This window comes from Sus scrofa, chromosome 15, assembly GCF_000003025.6.
Source record: "Sus scrofa isolate TJ Tabasco breed Duroc chromosome 15, Sscrofa11.1, whole genome shotgun sequence".
NCBI lineage: Eukaryota > Metazoa > Chordata > Mammalia > Artiodactyla > Suidae > Sus > Sus scrofa.
The window spans coordinates 32,247,045-32,267,152 of record NC_010457.5 but is presented as its reverse complement, the minus strand read 5'-3'; the positions used below and the strand labels follow the sequence as shown (position 1 = coordinate 32,267,152).

Below are 20,108 nucleotides of genomic sequence, written 5' to 3'. Positions count from 1 at the left end.
GAAAAAAGGAAGGAAGAAGGGTATTTTGTGGATATTTAACAAACAGTGGTAGATGGAGTTCCTCGGTGGCCTAACGGTTAAGGATCTAGTATTGACACTGCTATGGCTAGAGTCACTGCTGTGGCTCAAGTTCCATCCCTGGCCTGGAAACTTGCATGCTAAGGGTGCAACCAAAAAGTAAAAAACAAACAAACAAACAGTGGTAGAAAATTGCCTGAAAGAAGGAAAAACAATCTATAAAAGAAAGGATATACTGTACATTAGGAAGAATAATATAGATTGATCAATACAGTGATATATCCTGATTAAGCTGATGAGCTTCAAGGATAAATAATTGTGCGGGCACCAGGCAGAAAAAAGGGAGACAAAATAAAAGAGTGCCTCTACTATTACCTAGTTCCTTAAAACATTTTAAGCAAACACAGCAAAGTAATAGGATTAGAAAGATTTGGAAGAACAAATACATAGATTTTTTTTAAATGTTATTCTCTCGTATATACATTTGAAATTTTTTTTTTTTTTTTTTTTTTTTTGTCTTTTTGCTATTTCTTTGGGCCGCTCCCACGGCATATGGAGGTTCCCAGGCTAGGGGTCGAATCGGAGCTGTAGCCACAGGCCTACACCAGAGGCACAGCAACGTGGGATCCGAGCCGAGCCTGCAACCTACACCACAGCTCACGGCAACGCTGGATCCTTAACCCACTGAGCAAGGGCAGGGACCGAACCCGCAACCTCATGGTTCCTAGTCAGATTCGCTAACCACTGCACCACGACGGGAACTCCTGAAATATTTTATAATGAAGAAAAACAACAAACACTACCATCTTTCCTGATTTCCCATTTGCATCACTGACCACGAGGGATCAATGCCTACTGCTTTTTTCTTTTTTCAGATGCCCCTGCAGCATGTGGAAGTTCCTGGGCCAGGGACAGAATCCAAGCCAGAGGTGTGACCTACACCACAGCTGTAGCAATACTGGATCCTTAACCCAATGCAAAGGGCTGGGGATGGAACCAGTGCCTCCACAGAGACAAGCAGGATCATTAATCCGCTGAGCCACAACAAGAACTCCCCCAATTCCCATTATTGAAGCTGATCTTGCTCTGCCTCTTCTATATGTGAGTAAAATGTTCCGAATAGTGCCTACAAGAGCCGTGTCTCTCTTGGAGACTCTGCCGTCTACAAGCTGTGGAGAGAGTAGACATGTTGGGACCTCTGCTCTTGGTGGTCATTCTTACACTATTTGTTATCCTCCATACAGTAGGACTTGTCCCCTGGAGGTGGTAACGGGTGTCATTTGCTTGACAAATCCATTTCCACACGTTCGCAAACTCATCACACTCATTTTCTCCCTTGTGAAAAAAAACCTCAAGTTTGCAACATAAGTGTTTCACCTGTAAATACTTTAGTAGTTGCCTGTAATAGATAAAGATATTAATAAAATCACAGTTTTGGAGTTCCCTTCAAGGCTCAGTGGTTAATGAATCTGGCTAGGATCCGTGAGGATTCGGGTTCGATACCAGCCCTGGCTCAGTGGGTTAAGCATTCAGCGTTGCCATGAACTGTGGTGTAGATTTCAGATGCAACTCATATCCAGTGTTGCTGTGGCTGTGGCGTATGTAGGCAGGCGGTTGCAGCTCTGATTCAACCCCTAGCCTGGGAACCTCCACATGCGGCAAGTGTGGCCCTAAAAGGAAAAAGCAAAAAATAAATTAAAAAATTTAAAAAATCAGTTTCATTCCACACTCCCTAAAATTAACAATCATTCCTCAACATTATTTATACCCTGTTTGTATTCACTTTCCCCTGATTGTGCCCTCAGACTTCTTTTTTTGGCCACGCCTCCAGCAGGTGGAAGTTCTCAGGAAAGGGATGGAACCTGAAGTACAGCAATAACCTGAGCTGCTGCAGTGACAATGCCAGATCCTTAACCTACTGAGCCACAAGGAAACTTCCAGGCTTTTAAAATAACATTGAATGGGACCTCCCATTGTGGCTCAGTAGTAACAAACCCGACCAGTATCCACCAGGACACAGGTTTGATCCCTGGCCTCGCTCAGTGGGTTAAGGATCCAGCATTGGCCTTAGCTGTGGTGTAGGTCACAGATATGGCTCTGATCCTGTTTGCTGTGGCTGTGGTATAAGCTGGCAGCTGCAGCTCCAATTCAACCTCTAGCCCGGGAACTTCCATGTGCCAAGGGTGCAGCCCTAAAAAAAAGAAAATTGAATGTCAGAAGAAAATGAGACAATGCCTGCCAAGTTTTACAAAAAGAAATTATGGTCTGGAAATAGTAAACTTCTCCATTTTGTAGTTCAGGCAAACATTCTACAACATAAAATAAAAAAGCTCAAAGAGGGGAGTGGTAGTCTAGTGGATAGGATATGGTGATTGCACCGCTACTGCCTGGGTTCGATCTGTGGCCAAAAAAAAAGAGCTCAGATTATAGCATCTATGATTACTTATTTTTCATATATACTCCCTGAAGAATTTCTGCTGAATCAAAGATGAATGGGAAAACTTGGTAAAAGGTCGATATGAATAGTGACCCCCCTTTTACGTATACTTAAGGTAATATATAATAACTCCCACTTCTTTTTTCTTTTCTTTTCTTTCTTTTTTTTTTTTTTTTTTTTGTCTTTTGTCTTTTGTCTTTTTAGGATCACATCTGCAGCATATGGAGGTTCCCAGGGTAGGGGTTGAATTGGAGTTGTAGCTGCTAGCCTATGCCACAGCCACAGCAACTCGGGATCCGAGCAGTGTCTGTGACCTATACCACAGGTCATGGCAACGCCGGATCCTCAACCCACTGAGCAAGGCCAGGGATTGAACCCGCAACCACATGGTTCCTAGTCGGATTCGTTAACCACTGCGCCACAACGGGAACTCCAACTCCCACTTCTTAATTTTGTTTTTTTACTTATTTTAATTTTAGCAGCATCTTTTAGGAACTAACATCACTTGAAAAATAGAATTTATCTCAGCTTTGGTAGTTTCTTTAGTTTCGCTTTAGCTTTTTAAATGTTAAATCCAAGTAATATATAGTTCTGCCTTTTGAAAAGTATCGTGTGTGCCTTTCTCTTTGATAAAATGACTACCCTTTTATGTCTGGAATGGAGGAGGGGTTTTTTGTTTGTTTGTTTTTGCTGTACAGGCAGCATACAGAATTTACCAGGCCAGGTGCTGAATCCGAGGCCCACGTTGCAGTTGTGGCAGTGCTGGATATTTTGACCCACTGTGCTGTCCAGGAATCAAACCCTTGCCTCCACAGCAACCTGAACCACTATATTCAGATTCTTAACCCTCTGCACCACAGCAGGAACTCCTGGAATGGTGTTAATGCTAACAATAGTTTTTTGTTTTTGTCTTTTTGGGGGGCACACCCACGGCATATGGAAGTTCCCAGGCTAGGGGTTGAATCAGAACAGCAGCTGCAGGCCTATACCACAGCCACAGCAACGCCAGATCTGAGCAACGTGCTGCATCCTTTAACCCACTGAGTGAGGCCAGGGATTGAACCTACACCCTCATGGATATTATCTGGATTCTTAACCCCCTGAGCCACAATAGGAATGTCCAATGTAACAGTAATTACTTTAGCATAATGATATTTGGGGTGATGTTTTACATTCTTTGGCATTTACTAAATTTGAGTTAAAAAAAACTGAACATGTCTCTTTTTGCAAAAAGCACTTTAGTCTGTTTTTAAATTAGTATTATTAGAAAAGTAAAAAATTATAATTATATTGGCAATGCTGTTGCTGCTGTTTTTACTTTCTTCTTCTGCTGAGGTTTATGATAGAAGTTATTACTTATTTCAAAAACATCATTGATGTTCAGAAGTATATTTAAAAAGAATAAGCAACCACTTCATACCTACTATCATGGCAATTTTAAGAAAGCAATGGGGAATTCCTGTCATGGCTCAGCAGAAATGAATCTGACTAGCATCCATGAGGATGAAGTTTTGATCCCTGGCCTCGCTCAGTGGGTTAAGGATATGGCGTTGCCATGAGCTTTGGTGTATGTCGCAGACGCGGCTTGGGTCTTGTATTGCTGGCTATGGTGTAAGCTGGCAGCTGTAGCTCCAATTCAACCCCTAGCCTGGGAACTTCCAAATGCCCCTAAGAAGCAAAAAGCAAAAAACAAAAAACAAAAAAACAAAAAACAAAAAAAAAAGAAAAAACCCAAAAACAAGAATCGGTGAGAATGGAGTGAAATTGGAAAATGGTGGGGAAAAAAATGATGCAGTGGCTATGGGAAATTTTGGCAGTTTCTCAAAAAGCTAAACATAGAAGTTTCTGTATGACTTAGGAATTCCACTCTTAAGCATATACCCTAAAGAATTTAAGTCAGAGACTCAATTAGATACTTTTCACTCCAGTGGTCATTGTAACATCATTGACAACAGCCAAAAGGTGGAAACAACCCAAGTGTTCATCAAGAGGTGAATAAACAAAATGCTGTACAGTAGTCTCCTTTTAGCTGCAGGCAATACATTCCAAGAACCCCTGTGGAGGCCTGAAATATCAGGGAGTACTGAACCCTATATTTTATGTTTTTTTCTATGCATATGTACATATATACATACCTATGGCACTGTTTTATTTGTAAATTAGGCACAGTAAGAGATTAACACCAACAATGGTAAAACAGAACAATTGTAACAATTTACTATAATAAAGTTATGTGAATGTAGCCTCTCTCTCAAAATATACAAATTTGATGCCTCTTTCACCTAAACTAAGCATTTATCGTGCGCTGTGGTCATAACTTTTGCCGTTTAAGGTATAACAGCAAAACTAGCACAGATTTCTTTTTCCTTCTTTACAGTTTCATGGAGAGAAGATTCATTCTAACTGAAGACCTTATTGACCTCAGAATACGATGTTTTTCTTTCCTTTGCTTATTGACAAATTTCACCTTTTCACTCAAATGAAGCACTTTACAGCTTCTCCTTGGCATATCCAAATTGCCAGCATCACCACTTTTTGTGCTTTTGGGTGGTTATTAAGTAAAATAAGGGTCACATGAACACAAGCACTGTGATACTCAGTAGTCAATGTGATAACTGAGATGCTACTAAGGGACTAAATGGATGGATACAGTGGGCAAAGGGATGATTCACACCTCAGGCAGGACAGCGTGATATGAATTGCTTATTTCTGGATTTTCTATTTAACATGGTTGACTTCAGGTGACCGAAACTGAGGAAAGTGAAACCTTGCACAAAGTGTCTATTGCATTTGCATACAATAGAATATTACTCAGCCATATAAAGGAATGATGCTCTCCCCCCACCCCCTTTAAGGCCTCGCCTGTGGCATACGGAAGTTCCAGGGCTAGGGACTGAATCAGAGCTGCATCTGTGACCTACATCAAAGCTTGAGGCAAACGCTGGATCCTTAACCCACTAGCAAGGCCAGGGATTGAACCCACATCCTCATGGACATTATGTTGGGTTCTCAACCCACTGAGCCACAGTGGGAACTCCAGGAGAGATGTTCTGTCACATGCCACAACATGGATGAAACTTGAAACCATTATACTAAGTGAAATGAGCCAGTCATGGAATGACAAATATTGTACAATTCCATTTATATGAAATTCTAGAATAGGTAAATTCATAGAGACAGAAAGCAGATTAGAGATTAGCAGTGACCAGGCAGAATGAGAAATGGGAGATGACTGCTTTATGGTTATAGTGTTCCTGTTTGGAGTGATGAAAAAGTTTTGGAAATAGAGTGGTGAAGGTTGCACAATGTTATCAATGTAAGTAAAGCCACTGAGTGTACATTTAAAAATAGTTAAAATGGCAAGTTTTATGTTATGTATATGTTACCACCACAACAACAATAAAAGAAAAAGAAATGGACTAGATTCATTCAGCACAGAAATTTTCACACAGAAATAGTATATGATTTTACATTGCTTCACAAACTAATAGTGTTGTATATAGGCGTAGGTTTATACCCTAGTATTATCATTTTTGTTTTTTGGGGGCAGGCCTGCAGCATGCAGAGGTGCTGCGCCAGGGAATAAACCCCAGCCACAGCAGTAACCAGGGCCACGATGGTGACAATGCTGGATTCTTAACCCACTAGGCCACCAGGGAACTCCTATACTCTTCAGTGTTTTTAAAGTTTATGAAGATGTTCATTATGTCATCATCTATAATAGAAAAAGAAATGTAGCAACCTAACAACCAACAACAGCTGAGCAGTGAGACAAATTATGGTAATTAACTTTATGGGAACTTATCATTAAAATTATCTTTATGTAGCAAAGTAAAAACTGATTATGACATATTAAATAAAAAGGATACCTTGTATGTTGAAGTTAGAGTTGTACTTTATGTGGGAAGACACTTAAAATAATAACTATTAGGCTAGGGTAGTGAAACTGAGTAATATAAAAATATTTTCTCTTTTCTTGTAATTTTGATAGATTTTATTAAAAATAAATTAGTAAATGAGATGGTATGATCACAAGGTCACTGCTCCAGTGCAGCGGTAGATGAGTTCACTTCATTCAGTGATCCATTTGAGTCCCAGGACACCTGACTCGTCTAGGTTTCATCCCCCAGGGGTGGCTGCCAGCTACGCGCCCCGCCACCCTTCCCCTCCTTGTCCCCCCTCCTCCCTGTCCCTCCGCCTCCCCAGCCATCTACACCCCCCACCTCCCCTCACCCACCCCCATCCCACTCAACTGCCTTCAAGCAGCTTTGTGGGGGTTCTTGATCCCAGGGAGGGCTGCGTCTTGCCGGCTCTCTTCCAGTCCCAAATAGAGCAGGGGACACCTACTAAAAATTATTACCCGAGATGCAAACTTTACTGGTTGTCCTGTATTTGGACTTGCCAAATCTGGGAACTCTGTTTCTGCACCCACCCACCTACCTTCTCACCCCTTTCCTCACCACCTCCCTGCACACGCTCCTCAACCTCAGGGCCCTCCTCTCCAGGCTTTCCCTCCTCGGGGAGCCCAGGATCCACCCTCTGCCTCTCAGAGGCTGGAAGCCCAGGCTCCACCCCGCCCCTGCGCAGCCCCGGGTCCCCCAACACCCGCACAGCTACGGTCGGCGGAGCCCGCCCCCGCCTTCAGCCCGGCGGGCGAGCGCGCAGGCGCAGGCGCGGAGGCGGGCGCCGGCAGAATGGGGACTGCAGCGGCGGCAGCGGCGGCGGCCGGGGAGGGGGCGCGCAGCCCTAGCCCCGCCGCCGTATCGCTCGGCCTGGGCGTGGCCGTGGTGTCGAGCTTGGTGAACGGGTCCACGTTCGTGCTGCAGAAGAAGGGCATCGTGCGCGCCAAGCGGCGAGGTAGGGCGGGCCGCGGCCCTGCTCGGGGTTGGGGGGGGGGCGTGGAGGAAGCAGCCGCACGGCGTGGGGAGGCAAGCGGCCGTAAATTGGGAGGTGTTCGGGTCGTCGCCCGAGCGGGATCCGGAGACGGGGCGGGACACCTCGGAGGGGCGAGCTGCGCTGATGGAAGGCACCTCGCCCACCCGAAGCGCACGCACCGACGCGGCCCTGCGCGCCAGAAACCTCGCCGCCGCGGCCGCACCTCGTCCTCCTGCAGCTCCGGAAGCTGCCCGGGGATCACCCGTTGTGCCCTGAGAGAGGATAGTTGTGTCGCCGCCACCGTTTTTTTTCTCTTCCCAGCGGCTAGAGAGGCCTTGTTCAGTTTTATTGGGCTTCTCCAGTTGACTTCTTTTCTCTCTCCCAGACTTAATCCTTTTGCAGCCGTGCTACCCACCGACTTGTCCTCTTGTTGGCGCCCAGGCGTCCCTATCACCCGCACCCACCCGCTGTTAGGGAAAGCTTCCTATATAGTGTCCCCGGAATGGTGGGAACCCAGTGCTTGCCCAGAAGGAGCGATGGACCTCCCGCCTTTGCTGTGCCCCGGCCTGGGGTGCACTTGGAGGGCAGGACCTGCTGACTCCTCGCTCCCTGCAGTGGCCACTCCAATGCAGAAGAGCTGTGCCCTAGGCAGGCTGAGATGGGACCTGCTGGCCAAGGAGGCGCTCACTCTCGGGGTTTAGCCAGAGGCCTGTGCTTTCCCGTGGGTTCTATTCCTGTGGTCCTTGATTGAGCCATCTCTGGTGTAGATATGACCCGTCTGACTACAAGTGATCTTCAGTGAGAAGAACATGCATGGCAGATTAAAACCAAAAATGGGCCAACACAGTATTCCTTCAGTAGGTAGCCAGCAAACACCACTCCTTAGCAAACTGAAAGTGAATGATGTAGGTAGCAGAGTTCTTTGCCAGTGCCCCTCTGTACTAAGGCCTGAGACTGTTCACTGAAAGCAAGATGTGGCATGCTTTGAAACTGATAATTAACATGTCCAGAAGGACTAAGAGAGTCTTGTGATTGTTTCTTGTGTTTTACAAGAATAGTGTTAGGAGCTCTCTGGAAAGGAGGAGACTGCCAGGTCATGGGTTTGAGAATAAGTCAACTCATTTCATAGTTAAGATTACAGAATTCAGCTAAAACTTTCTCGAGTGCCCTTTGAAGTGAAAACATTGCAGTCTGTACATATAATTTTAATAAAACCACGTGTGGTTTCCCCAGGATGCATGTGTATTTCTCAGGTAACAGACATCTGGCAGCAGCACTTTTCAGGGACCAAAAAGTGGGCTTCATGGGTGGGTGAAAAGTTTCCTGTGACTCAAAAATAAACAACCCATGTGCCCTTGATAGGATGGGCACAGGATCCCCGAACCCATGACCCCGGTGTAACTATGAGAAAAACATCACACAAACCTGAATTCAGGAGCAGCCTGCAAAATACCTGACCAGTTCTTCTGTCAGGGTCATAAAGTCTGAGAGACTGTCACAGCCAGGAGGAGCCTGAGGACAGATGGCCATAAGACATTAGGTAAAAATCTAAGAAAACCTGAATATAGACTTGAATTAACAGAAAACAGTAATTATTGAGTAAAACTACATGTGTTATTTCAGCTCAGCTTAGTTTTCTGTGTTCAAGGAAATTAATGAATAAGAAACTTAAAAAAAAAGCAACTTGGAAAAAAAAACCCTCACTATTGATGCTTTTATTTATACCTGCATGCTGTGCCCTTAAATTATTAAGTGAAAATGTGGTATTTACTAATTTCACACTTCCCCAGTTATCTACCACCAGTACTAATTCAAGCTGGCTGGCATTGCTCATGATCTACTGGTCGAGATGTATAGTCTTGTTTTGATAAATTAAGTTTTGATTTGTTCAACAAATATGCGTGGAAGTCTTATTATGTGCCAGGCACTATTCTAGGTATTGAGGAGATTTTAGAATCTATTCCCCCTGAAACCTTTTTCTACCTCTGCTAACAGGCAGCGGAGTTGGCCCTTATGAAATGACTAAAATGGAGGAGATAGGAAGAAAGAGATGGTGGCTAGAGACTGAGGAGCCAAGTTCTTGCACTAAGGGAGACCTGGTCATTTCTTACACTGGAAAAAGCTCTGTCTCATTGTGTAACAGGGAGCTATATTTAATATGCTATGATAAGCCTTAAGAGAAAAGGATATATTTTTTTAAATGTATATACACACATAAAATTGAATCACTTTGCTGTACAGCAGAAACTAACACATTGTAAGTCAATTATACCTCAATAAAAAACACCTTTATCCAAAAAGGGAAGATAATTACATTATTTGACAATTTAGAAACTTAATAAATTTGCTCTTTTAATCATCTAGAGAAAAAATAAAGCTCTGTCTCACTGAAAGTTTCAACTTTTACCCATTGCCACGCACCAGCATTTCTTTCCAGTCTCAGCTTCAACAGAGCCCAGTTCTGGTCACAGCCCTCCTACTGGGGGGGATTGGAGTGCAGCTTCCTCTGACCAGCTTTCACTCACTCTTGAAAGGACCTTCCCAATGAATGGAATACATAGGCTAGGAACACCTTCCACAACTCAGGTTCCAGTTGAACTGCCTCACTCCTGGGGTGGCTTGAAGGACTCTGCACTTTGGGAAGAGGACAGGGGGCCCCTGGCCCCACGGGTCATTGATAGTGTGTTTAGTGTTAGAGCCCAAATGAAGCAGAGCTTAGATGAGAGAAACAAGGTAGTCATAGGGCGTGAACATATTGTGGAAAGCCAGTTGCAACATTAGAATTCCTGTGCTGGTGGGTAGGCTAGGACGGCAGGGAACCTCTTAGCTGGGGTAAGGTGATGTCCCGTCCTCAGATAGACATTGTGGAGACAACCTCAGGAAAGTCATATGTGTGGATTTGCTGGAAGCTTTGGAGAATTGCATAGATGAGTACCTCTATATAGGCTTTTTATCTTTTTTTTTTTTTTTTTGGTCTTTCTAGGGCTGCACCCACGGCATATGGAGGTTCCCAGGCTAGGTGTTGAATCGGAGCTGTAGCCGCTAGCCTACGCTACAGCCACAGCAATGCCAGATCCAAGCCACATCTTCAACCTACATGACAGCTCATGGCAACGCCGGACCCTTAACCCACTGAGCAAGGCCAGGGATCGAACCCGCGTCCTCATGGTTGCTAGTTGGGTTAACTGCTGAGCCATGACGGGAACTCCCCATATAGGCTCTTTAAAAGACTGGTTCTTCCTAGGCCTAGCACCCATTAAAAGAATAGCATTGTTTTTTTGTTTTTTTATTTATTTATTTTTTGTCTTTTTGCTATTTCTTTGGGCCGCTCCTGTGGCATATGGAGGCTCCCAGGCTAGGGGTTGAATCGGAGCTGTAGCCCCCGGCCTACGCCAGAGCCACAGCAACGCAGGATCCCAGCCGCATCTGCAACCTACACCACAGCTCACGGCAATGCGGGATCGTTAACCCACTGAGCAAGGGCAGGGACCGAACCCGCAACCTCATGGTTCCTAGTCGGATTCGTTAACCACTGCGCCACGAAGGGAACTCCAGAATAGCATTGTTAAAAAAAAAAAAAAGCAAAAAATAGCAGTCATTGGTAAAGATGTGGAGAAATTGGAATCCTTGTGCAGTGTTGGTGGGAATGTAAAATGGTGCAGCTACTATAAAAAAAACAGTATGGAGATTCTTCAAGTAAATTAAATATAGGGGTTCCCTTCATGGTGCAGTGGAAATGAATCCCACTGGTATCCATGAGGATGCAGGTTCAATCCCTGGCCTCGCTCAGTGAGTTCAGGGCTCTGGTGTTGCCATAAGCTGTGGTGTAGGTTGCAGATGCAGCTGGGATCCTGCAGACCCGTGGCATATGGAGGTTCCCAGGCTAGGGGTCAAATAGGAGCTACAGCTGCCAGCCTGTGCCGCAGCCACAGCAACACAGGGGTGCGGCCCTGAAAAGCAAAAAAAAAAAAAAACAAAAAACAAATTAAATGTAGAATTATCATATGACCCAGCAGTTCCACTTCTGAGTGTACCTCCAGAAGAAATGAAAGCAGGGACTTAGATATATGAAGACCCATGACTTAGATATATGAAGACCCATTCTCATTGTTCACAATAGAGAAAATGTGAAAACAACCCAAATATCCATTGACAGATGAATGGATAAACAAATTATGGTATATACATTCAAAGGACTATTATTTAGTCTTAAAAGGGAGGAAATTCTGACACGTGCTACAACATGGGTGAGCCTTGAGGACATTATGCTAAGTGAAATAAGCCAGTCACAAAAGGACACTGCTTGTGTGACTCCAGCCATATGAGGTACCCACAGCAGTCAAATTCATAGATAGAATGGTTGCAGGGACTGTAAGAAGGGGCAGTGGGGAGTTAGTGTTTAATGGGCACAGAGTTTTTGTTTTGGAAGAGGAAATAGTTGTGGAGATGATGGTGATGTTTTCATAGCAAGGTGAATGTATTTAACACCATGGAACTGTGTGCTTAAAAAATAGTTAAAATGAGGGTGTCCCCATTGTGGCTCAGCAGTTACGAACCCTACCAGTGTCCATGAGGATGTGGGTTCAATCCTTGACCTCTCTCAGGAGGTTAAGGATCTGGCATTGCCATGAGCTATGGTGTAGGTTGCAGATGCAGCTCAGATCCTGTATTGCTATGGCTGTGGTGTAGGCCAGCAGTTGCAGCTCCATTTGGACCTCTAGCCTGAGAACTTCCATATGCTGCAGGTGTGGCCCTAAAAAGCAAAAAAAAAAAAAAAAAAAAGTAAGGTTAAAATGGTAAATTTTATGTTATATATAATTTACCACAATAAAAAAATCCTTTTCAGATTTCATAGTCTCCTTCCTGAGAGGAGCCCAGCCTAGTAGTGTAGTCACGCTGTTAAGATGCTTGGAAGGTGAGTGAATTGTCTCATGAGAGTGAAAACTGGGATCCAGGCATTCCACCTCCTAGTCCCAAGCCTTCTGTACTTTACGTTTCCGGAGGGCATATGCTCCCTACCTGTGCACTGTGCACATTTTCTCCTGGCCTCTCCTGCCATTCCCGGGCATATATCTAGGTGCATGCACCCCACACCCAGGGATGAGACAGATGCATGTCATTTACCCCTGCAGCCCTTTGGGATTGTGGTCCATTCTCCTGCTTCTGTGAACCCTCCAGACCCTGACAGATGGGGTCAGCTTCATCTCCCGCCATGTCTTCTTGGTGCCTCTCCTCAGCCCCCTCTTGCCCGTGAAACCTGTTGGATGATGGCTTGTTCCCTTGTCTGTGTTCCCCTAAGATCCTGGCTCTTCAGGGCGGGGCACATGTCCTGTCCATTGGGAGGTATGTAGTGGATGGACACTTAGTGATGCTAACCACCCATGAGTAGCCATGGAGTGAAAGAGGGTAAAACCAAACCTTGTATTTTGTCTCTGAGCTTTCCTAAAATCATTCAGAGCTGACCTCATTTACCTGTGGCCTCTACTAAGTAACGGAATCTAGAGTTCCTGCCAAATCTGAAAATCTGTAACCCTAATCTCTCTCTAGCTCTGAGGGCAGATCTCCAGTGAGGAACATAGTGAGAATAGTGCAAGTGTTAAGAGCATTTGAGTGGGCCCGTAACCTGTGCATACCTGGCGTAACTTGATTGTATTTCCGTGAGAAGAGAAGGTAAAGGAGGCTGCTACTTAGAGAAGACTCTCGTGATACCTGGGACTCATTTGTCGTGATTCTGTGGAATGGCTTGTCTCAGATGGGCCCCCCTTCCTTGGGGTCTTCCAGTGGGTTGCAGTCAGGTAGTGGCCAGGGATGGTTTCACCTGAGAAGATACTTCTTCACTTGCTTATCTGGGATAGCAGAAACAGCTAGGGGTTTCCTGAGCCCCCTCTCTCTTTCCCTCTTCTCCTCCCTTTCTTCTTCCCCTCCCCCTCCATCTCTCCATGGCAGTCTTTTCACACGCGGCTCCCTGGGGCCTCCTCATTCCATAGTGGTCTCGGGGAGGTCAGATCCCTTACATGGCAGATAGCTTACCCTAGACCCAGACTTCCAAAGACTAAGGTGGAAGTTGAGTGGATCCTTGTTACCTAGCCTTGGAAGTCCTGCATTACCACTCCCACCACATTCCATTGCACACTTGGGGCCAGCCTAGGTTCAGTGTGGGAGAGGACTGTGTGAGACCACGGGTGCCGGCAGGCACGATACAGGAGAGGAAGTTGAGGCATGCACCCAATATAGAACTGGTGGGGCCGGGATTTGAACCCAGCTTGGGCTGACTTTGGAGATGGGCTTTCTCACCCTGCTCCCTGTAGGGAAGATGAGGGGGAAGATAGATAAATTCACCTACAGATAGGGCTTTTCTCATGAGCAGCTTCACAGTTTATTTGGAGAAAACTTGTACTCTGATGCTGACTTATTATAAGTATGTGTAAGTAATACCCAAAAACATTAAAGCAAATAAGCATTTCTAGAATTATTTTTTTTTTTTTGCTCATAGCCTCAGCATGTGGAAGTTCTGGGTCCAGGGATCAAACTTATGCCATGGCAGCCACCAGAGCCACAGCAGTGACGATGCCAGATCCTTCATCCACTGCTCCACAAAGGAACTCCCAAATTTGAATTTATTATTATTTTCTTCTTTTGCTTTTATTTTTTTTTTTATTTTTTATTTTTTGTTTTTTTAGGGCCTCATCCATGGCATATGGAGGTTCCCAGGCTAGGGGTTGAATTGGAGCTATAGCTGCAGGCCTACACCACAGCTCACGGCAACGCCGTATCCTTAACCCATTGAGCAAGGCCAGGGATCGAACCTGTGTCTTCATGGATGCTAGTCAGATTAATTTCTCTTGAGCCACGACAGGAACTCTTGTAGGTATTTTCTGAGGCTGGCTTTTTCATTTTCTTAATGGTGCCCCTTGAAGAGCAAACATTTTTAATTTTGATGAAATCTAACTTACTATTTTATCCCTTTCTATGTGGTTAGTATTTTTTAAATTTTTTATTATAGTTGATTTACAGTGTTCCATCAATTTCTGCTGTACAGCACAGTAATGCAGTTATACATATATATACATTCTTTTCTTCACATTATCCTCCAACATGTTCTATCACAAGTGATCACATATAGTTCCTTGAGCTATGTAGCAGAATTTCATTGCCTATCCATTTCAAATGCAAATAGTTTGCATCTACTAACCCCAAACTCCCTCCCTCCCCCTCCCTCTTGGCAACCACAGGTCTGCTCTCCATGTCCATGAGTTTGTTTCTTTTTTGTAGATAGGTTCATTTGGGCCATATATTAGATTCCAGATATAAGTGTTATCATATGGTATTTGTCTTTCTCGTTCTGACTTACTTCACTTAGTATGAAAGTCTCCACTTCCATCCATGTTGCTGCAAATGTGGCATTATTTTTTATGGCTGGTAGTATTCCATTGTGTGTTTGTACCACATCTTCTTAATCCATTCATCTGTTGTTGGACATTTAAGTTGTTTCCATGTCTTGACTGTTGTGAATAGTGCTGCACTGACCATAGGGGTGCATGTATCTTTTTCAGTGAATGCTTTTTCTGGATATATGCCTAGGAGTAGGATTCCTGGGTCAGATGGTAATTCTATATTTAGTTTTCTGAGGTACCTCCATACTGTTTTCCATAGTGGCTGTACCAGTTGACATTCCCACCAATAGTGTAGGAGGGTTCCCTTTTCTCCATACCCTCTTCAGCATTTGTTTTTGTAGACTTATTATTCATAGCCATTCTGACTGGTGTGAGGTGGTACCTCAATGCAGTTTTGTTTTGCATTTCTCTAATAATTAGTGATGTTGAGTATTTTTTCATGTGCCTGTTGGCCATCGCTATGTCTTCTTTGGAGAAATGTCTGTTTGGGTCTTCTGCCCATTTTTCAATTGGGTTGTTTGTTTTTTTGCTATTGAGTTGTATGAGTTGTTTGTATATTTTGGAGATTAAGCCCTTGGTTGCATCATTTGCAACTATTTTCCTCCATTTCATAGGTTGTCTTTTTGGGTTTTTTATGGTTTGCTTTGTTATGCAAAAGATTGGCAGCTTGGTTTATTTTTGTTTTTTATTACTACTGGCTTTGGGAGATTGACCTAAGAAAACATTTGTACACTTGATGTCAGAGAATGTTTTGCTTATGTTCTCTTCTAGGAGTTTGATGGTGTCTTGTCTTATGTTTAAGTTTTTAAGCCATTTTCAGTTTATTTGTGTGTATGGTGTGTTCTAGTTTCATTGATTTACATGTACATGTCCAGGTTTCCCAGTATCACTTGCTGAGGAGACTTTTTCCCATTTTATATTCATGCCTCCTTTGTTGAAGATTAATTGACCATAGGTGTCTGGGTTTATTTTTGGGTTCTCTATTCTCTTCCATTGGTCTGTATGTCTGTTTTGGTACCAGTACCACACTGTCTTGATTACTGAGGCTTTGTAATATTTTCTGAAGTTTGGGAGAGTTATGCCTTTTGCTTGGTTTTTGTTCCTCAAGATTGCTTTGGCAATTCTGCATCTTTTATGGTTCCATATAAATTTTTGGATTGTTTGTTGTATTTCTGTGAAAAATGCTGTGGGTAATTTGATAGGGATTGCATTGAATCTGGAGATTACTTAATAGTATTAATTCTTTCAATCCAGGAGCATGGAATGTCTTTCCATGTCTTTAAATCCTCTTTAGTTTTCTTGATTAGTGTTTTATAGTTCTCAGCATATAAGTCTTTCACCTCCTTGTTCAGGTTTATTCCTAGGTATTTAATTCTGGGGGCGTGCGATTTTTTTTTTTTTCTTCTTTTCTAGGGCCTCACCCGTGGCATATGGAGGTTCCCAGGCTAGGGGTCTAATCAGAGCTGTAGCCACCGGCCTACACTACAGCCACAGCAACGTGGGATCTGAGCCGCGTCTTCGAACTACACCACAGCTCACGGCAACGCCAGATCCCTAACCCACTGAGCGAGGCCAAGGATCGAACCCACAACCTCGTGGTTCCTAGTCAGATTTGCTAACCACTGCACCATGACGGGAACTCCCTGGGGGTGCGATTTTAAAAGGTATTGTATTTGTAGTTAGAATTTTTTTATTTCTGCCCCCTCCCCTCTTTGTTCCTCCTCAGATCACAGCCTCTTGTGTTTTCCTCTAGGAGTTTCATAGCTTTAGCTTTTACCTTTAGGTCTATAAGACATCTTGAGTTAATTTTTATGTATGATTGAGGTATAATCATACACAAAAGTTTTAATATTTTCCCTGCTGATAGCCAGTTCATTCAGCATCATTTGTTGTGGAGACTTCCTTACTGAGTTATGCATTCTCGGTAATCTGACTGTACATATAGGGGTCTATTTCTGAACTCTGTCCTGTTTTATTATATATGTCTGCCCTTATGTCAGTAACACAGTAGTTTTATAGTTAATCTTAAAATCAGATAGTATACGTCATTCAATTTTGTTTTTCTTTTTCAATATTGCCATACTGTTTCTTTAGGAAGTTAAGTTCTGCATATCTAATAACCAACATACAAAAGAACTTCAAGTAGCAAGTCCATTCATAAGTTAATGGATACCACGTGCTCAAAATTAGTCTAATTAATGCCCTCAAATAGCTGTGTTGGTGTCAGAAAAGAAAATTTCTGTAGTTCCTTTTTTAAGAACTCTGTAAAAACTATGTAGCATCTTTTTACATATTTTTAAAAAGTCAGGGCATTAATTAATTAGTAAATGACATAATTAGTTGCTTTGTTCTTAGCAGCAACTTCTCTTGTTGCTGTTAGCACACATGAGTAGAAGCAATTTTTTGGTGGTATAATCAGAAGGTAAGTAAACTAGATGACTGTATTTTTGGGCTCTAAAGTCTTATTTTAGGGACATTTTTGATATGCAGTTATAACTAAATGGAAGATTTTAAAAGCCACAAGTCCATGGTTGGACAGCTTCACTGCCAGTTGATATTATCATCCTGACAAGTCTCTTTTGTATTTGCACAACACTTCTTTGTCTTATAGTTCAGCTGTTATAAACAACCATTCAACTCTCAGTTAGCATCCAAGGTTTCCAATTTGAGGGGAAAAAATTCTAGACCTTTGCTATTGCTACCTTGCAACCCCCACCTAGGAGTGGAGAGGAGGAGACATGAGTGTAGTCAAATAAACAAATTTCCAATTCTGAGGCTCCTTCTTCTTGCTGAGGCCAGAGAACTTGAAGGGTCCCAGGCATCAGCTGGGAAGATGAGGAGCACAGATGTAGTCTTGAACAGGTGCCTCTCAGGGGTGTCAGGTGAGAACTTTAGAATTTTTAGGGACAGTGTTGAAGATGAAACTTTAGAGAAACCAAGTTTTTTTAGGACATGAGAAAATAATATCTATGACAAGGCTAAGGGCTAACATGGAGCACAGGCTCCTAGGAGTTCCTGGCTGCAGGAGGATAGAACCTGAGGCAGACAACTTACTTGGGAGGCTAGGCACAGGTGGGTGGGCAGTCCTTCAGGGCAGACCACGGGGATGCTGCTGGACCGGGATCCTTGGGAACCATGTGGAAGAATATCACTTTGATCTACAGTTAAGGGTGTGGAGCAAGTATACAGACAGAAAATCTGACTTATTCAATGTCCATGGAAGCAAAAGGTTTTTGCCTAATATTGGCTTAAAAGGTGAGGGTGATTGCAATACCTTATGGATTTCAGCAACTATAAGTTCCTCCTGGGGAGTATGAGTGGGAGGACCCAAAACACTTGGAATTGACTTGTACCCTTTGACTACAGGAAGATAAAAAGCTTGTTATTTCCCCATCCCCTGGGTATCTGGTATCCCAGGTTCTTCCCCATTTTAGTAACAGAGTCCATTTCAAACCATCAAAAACATGTGCTGTGTAGTACTTAGTGGTGTGGGGAAAACTGTAACAGTGAAAGAGGAGTGCCTCACTGGTTCCCTTTGTGCTGGCTCTTGGCATCTCCAGACCAGCTTTCACTGCAGGAGTGTTGCCCACATTCCTGCTCCTGCTGTAGCAGTGATCCCATGACTCCATAAGCATTCTGACCAAATTATATTCATTCAGTAAAAGAAATGGACCCTTCCCTGCTCCCAACATAGACCCCTCAACTGAAAAAGATTGTGGCTGATCCCTCAATCTCAAAGTCCTTAAAGTCTTTTGAATATCATATATAGAATTTTGAAAAGTTAAGTAAATTATTGTGTGCATCTGCTGTGAAAACAAGCTTCAAGATCTAGCATGAAATATGTTCATTGTTTATAAAATAATAAATAAGCAAATTTACTTAGACACAAAAGATAGAAGCGGCCATGCTGTAATGAAACAAAATAGACTTTGTTTTTCTGGGACTGTGCCACAGCATATGGAAGTTCCCAGGCTAGGGGTCGAATCGGAGCTGCATAAGCTGGCCTATGCCACAGCCACAGGAATGGCAGACCTGAGTTGCATCTGCGACCTACACCACAGATCATGGCAACAGTGGATCCCTAACCCACTGAGTGGGGCCAGGGATTAAGCCCACGTCTTCATGAATACTACTCTGGTTCATTACCACTGAGCCATAATGAGAACTCTGGTGAAACAGAATAGACTTTAAGACAGAAATTATTACCAGAGACAAAGAATGACACTTTATAACCATGAAATGGTCCATCCATTGGGAAGATATAAAAATTATAAATATATATGCACCTCTCAACAGAATCCCAAAATGGAGCAAAACTTGACAGAATAAAGGAATAGACAATTGAAAAACAATAGTTGGAGGAGTTCCCCTTGTGGCTAAGTGGGTTTCGAACCTGATTAGTTAGTATCCGTGAGGCTGCAGGTTTGATCTCTGAACTCACTCAGTAGGTTAAGAATCCAGCATTGCTGTAAGCTATGGTGTAGATCACAGACATGGCTTGGATCTGGCATTGCTGTAGCTGTGGCATAGGTATGCATCGGCAGCTCCAGTTCAATCCCTAGTCCAGGAACTTCCATATGTTGCAGGTATGGCCCTAAAAAGCAAAAAAAAAAAAAAAAAAATTAAAGTTAAAAAACCCCAAAGAAACAATAGCTGGAAATGTTAGCGCCCTACTTTCAAAAATGGGTAGAAAAATGAGGCAGAAGATCAGCAAGGAAAATAGAAGACTTGAACAACACTATAAACCAACTGACATTAATATTTTAATTATTACAGTTGGATTCATGCCATTTACTCTTTGTTTTCTATATATATCATGTATTTTCTCTTCCTTCTACTCATTTATTGCTTTATTTTCATTAAGTGAATTTTTCTGGTGTAACATTTTAATTCCCTTAATTATTTTTCACCATATATTTTAGTTATTTGCTTCAGGACTTATCATTACATTTTAAATTACAGGATTACTTCAGACAATTCCAGTTAGATATAGAAATATTACTCCTATGTGGCTACATTATTTCTTCCTTTATTTTATTATTGTTATATATATTACATTTTTAGGTTACAAACCCAGTAGTACATTGTTGTAACTTATAATTAAGGTAATGTAAACTTTATATAGTTATCATATTCTAAAGAAGCTTAGAAAAAAAAGGAAAGCAAGTATAGATTTATAGTGTTTGTTACTACGTTCTTATTTACTATTTCTCATTCTCTTCATTTGTCCTGTGGATCAAGTTACCATATCCTAGTCAATTTACCATATCCTAGTCAATAAAACTTTTCTGACACACATGTCCTTTGTGCTAGTCTTGTCAAATGTTACTATATGTTATATATAACATATATAGTGCTATATGTTATAGATCCAATAATACATA

General features: G+C 42.8%; 1 protein-coding gene across 1 annotated transcript in view; it reads left to right on the top strand.

The window, feature by feature from the left end:
• The window catches only part of NIPA1 (non imprinted in Prader-Willi/Angelman syndrome 1), a 51,208-nt gene continuing 38,188 nt past the window's right edge, over positions 7,089–20,108 (top strand). Inside the window, exon 1 of the mRNA XM_021075606.1 lies at positions 7,089–7,312. Within this exon, the coding sequence (XP_020931265.1) occupies positions 7,150–7,312 (163 nt within the window). The 5' untranslated portion in view covers positions 7,089–7,149. The remainder of the gene's footprint in view (positions 7,313–20,108) is intronic.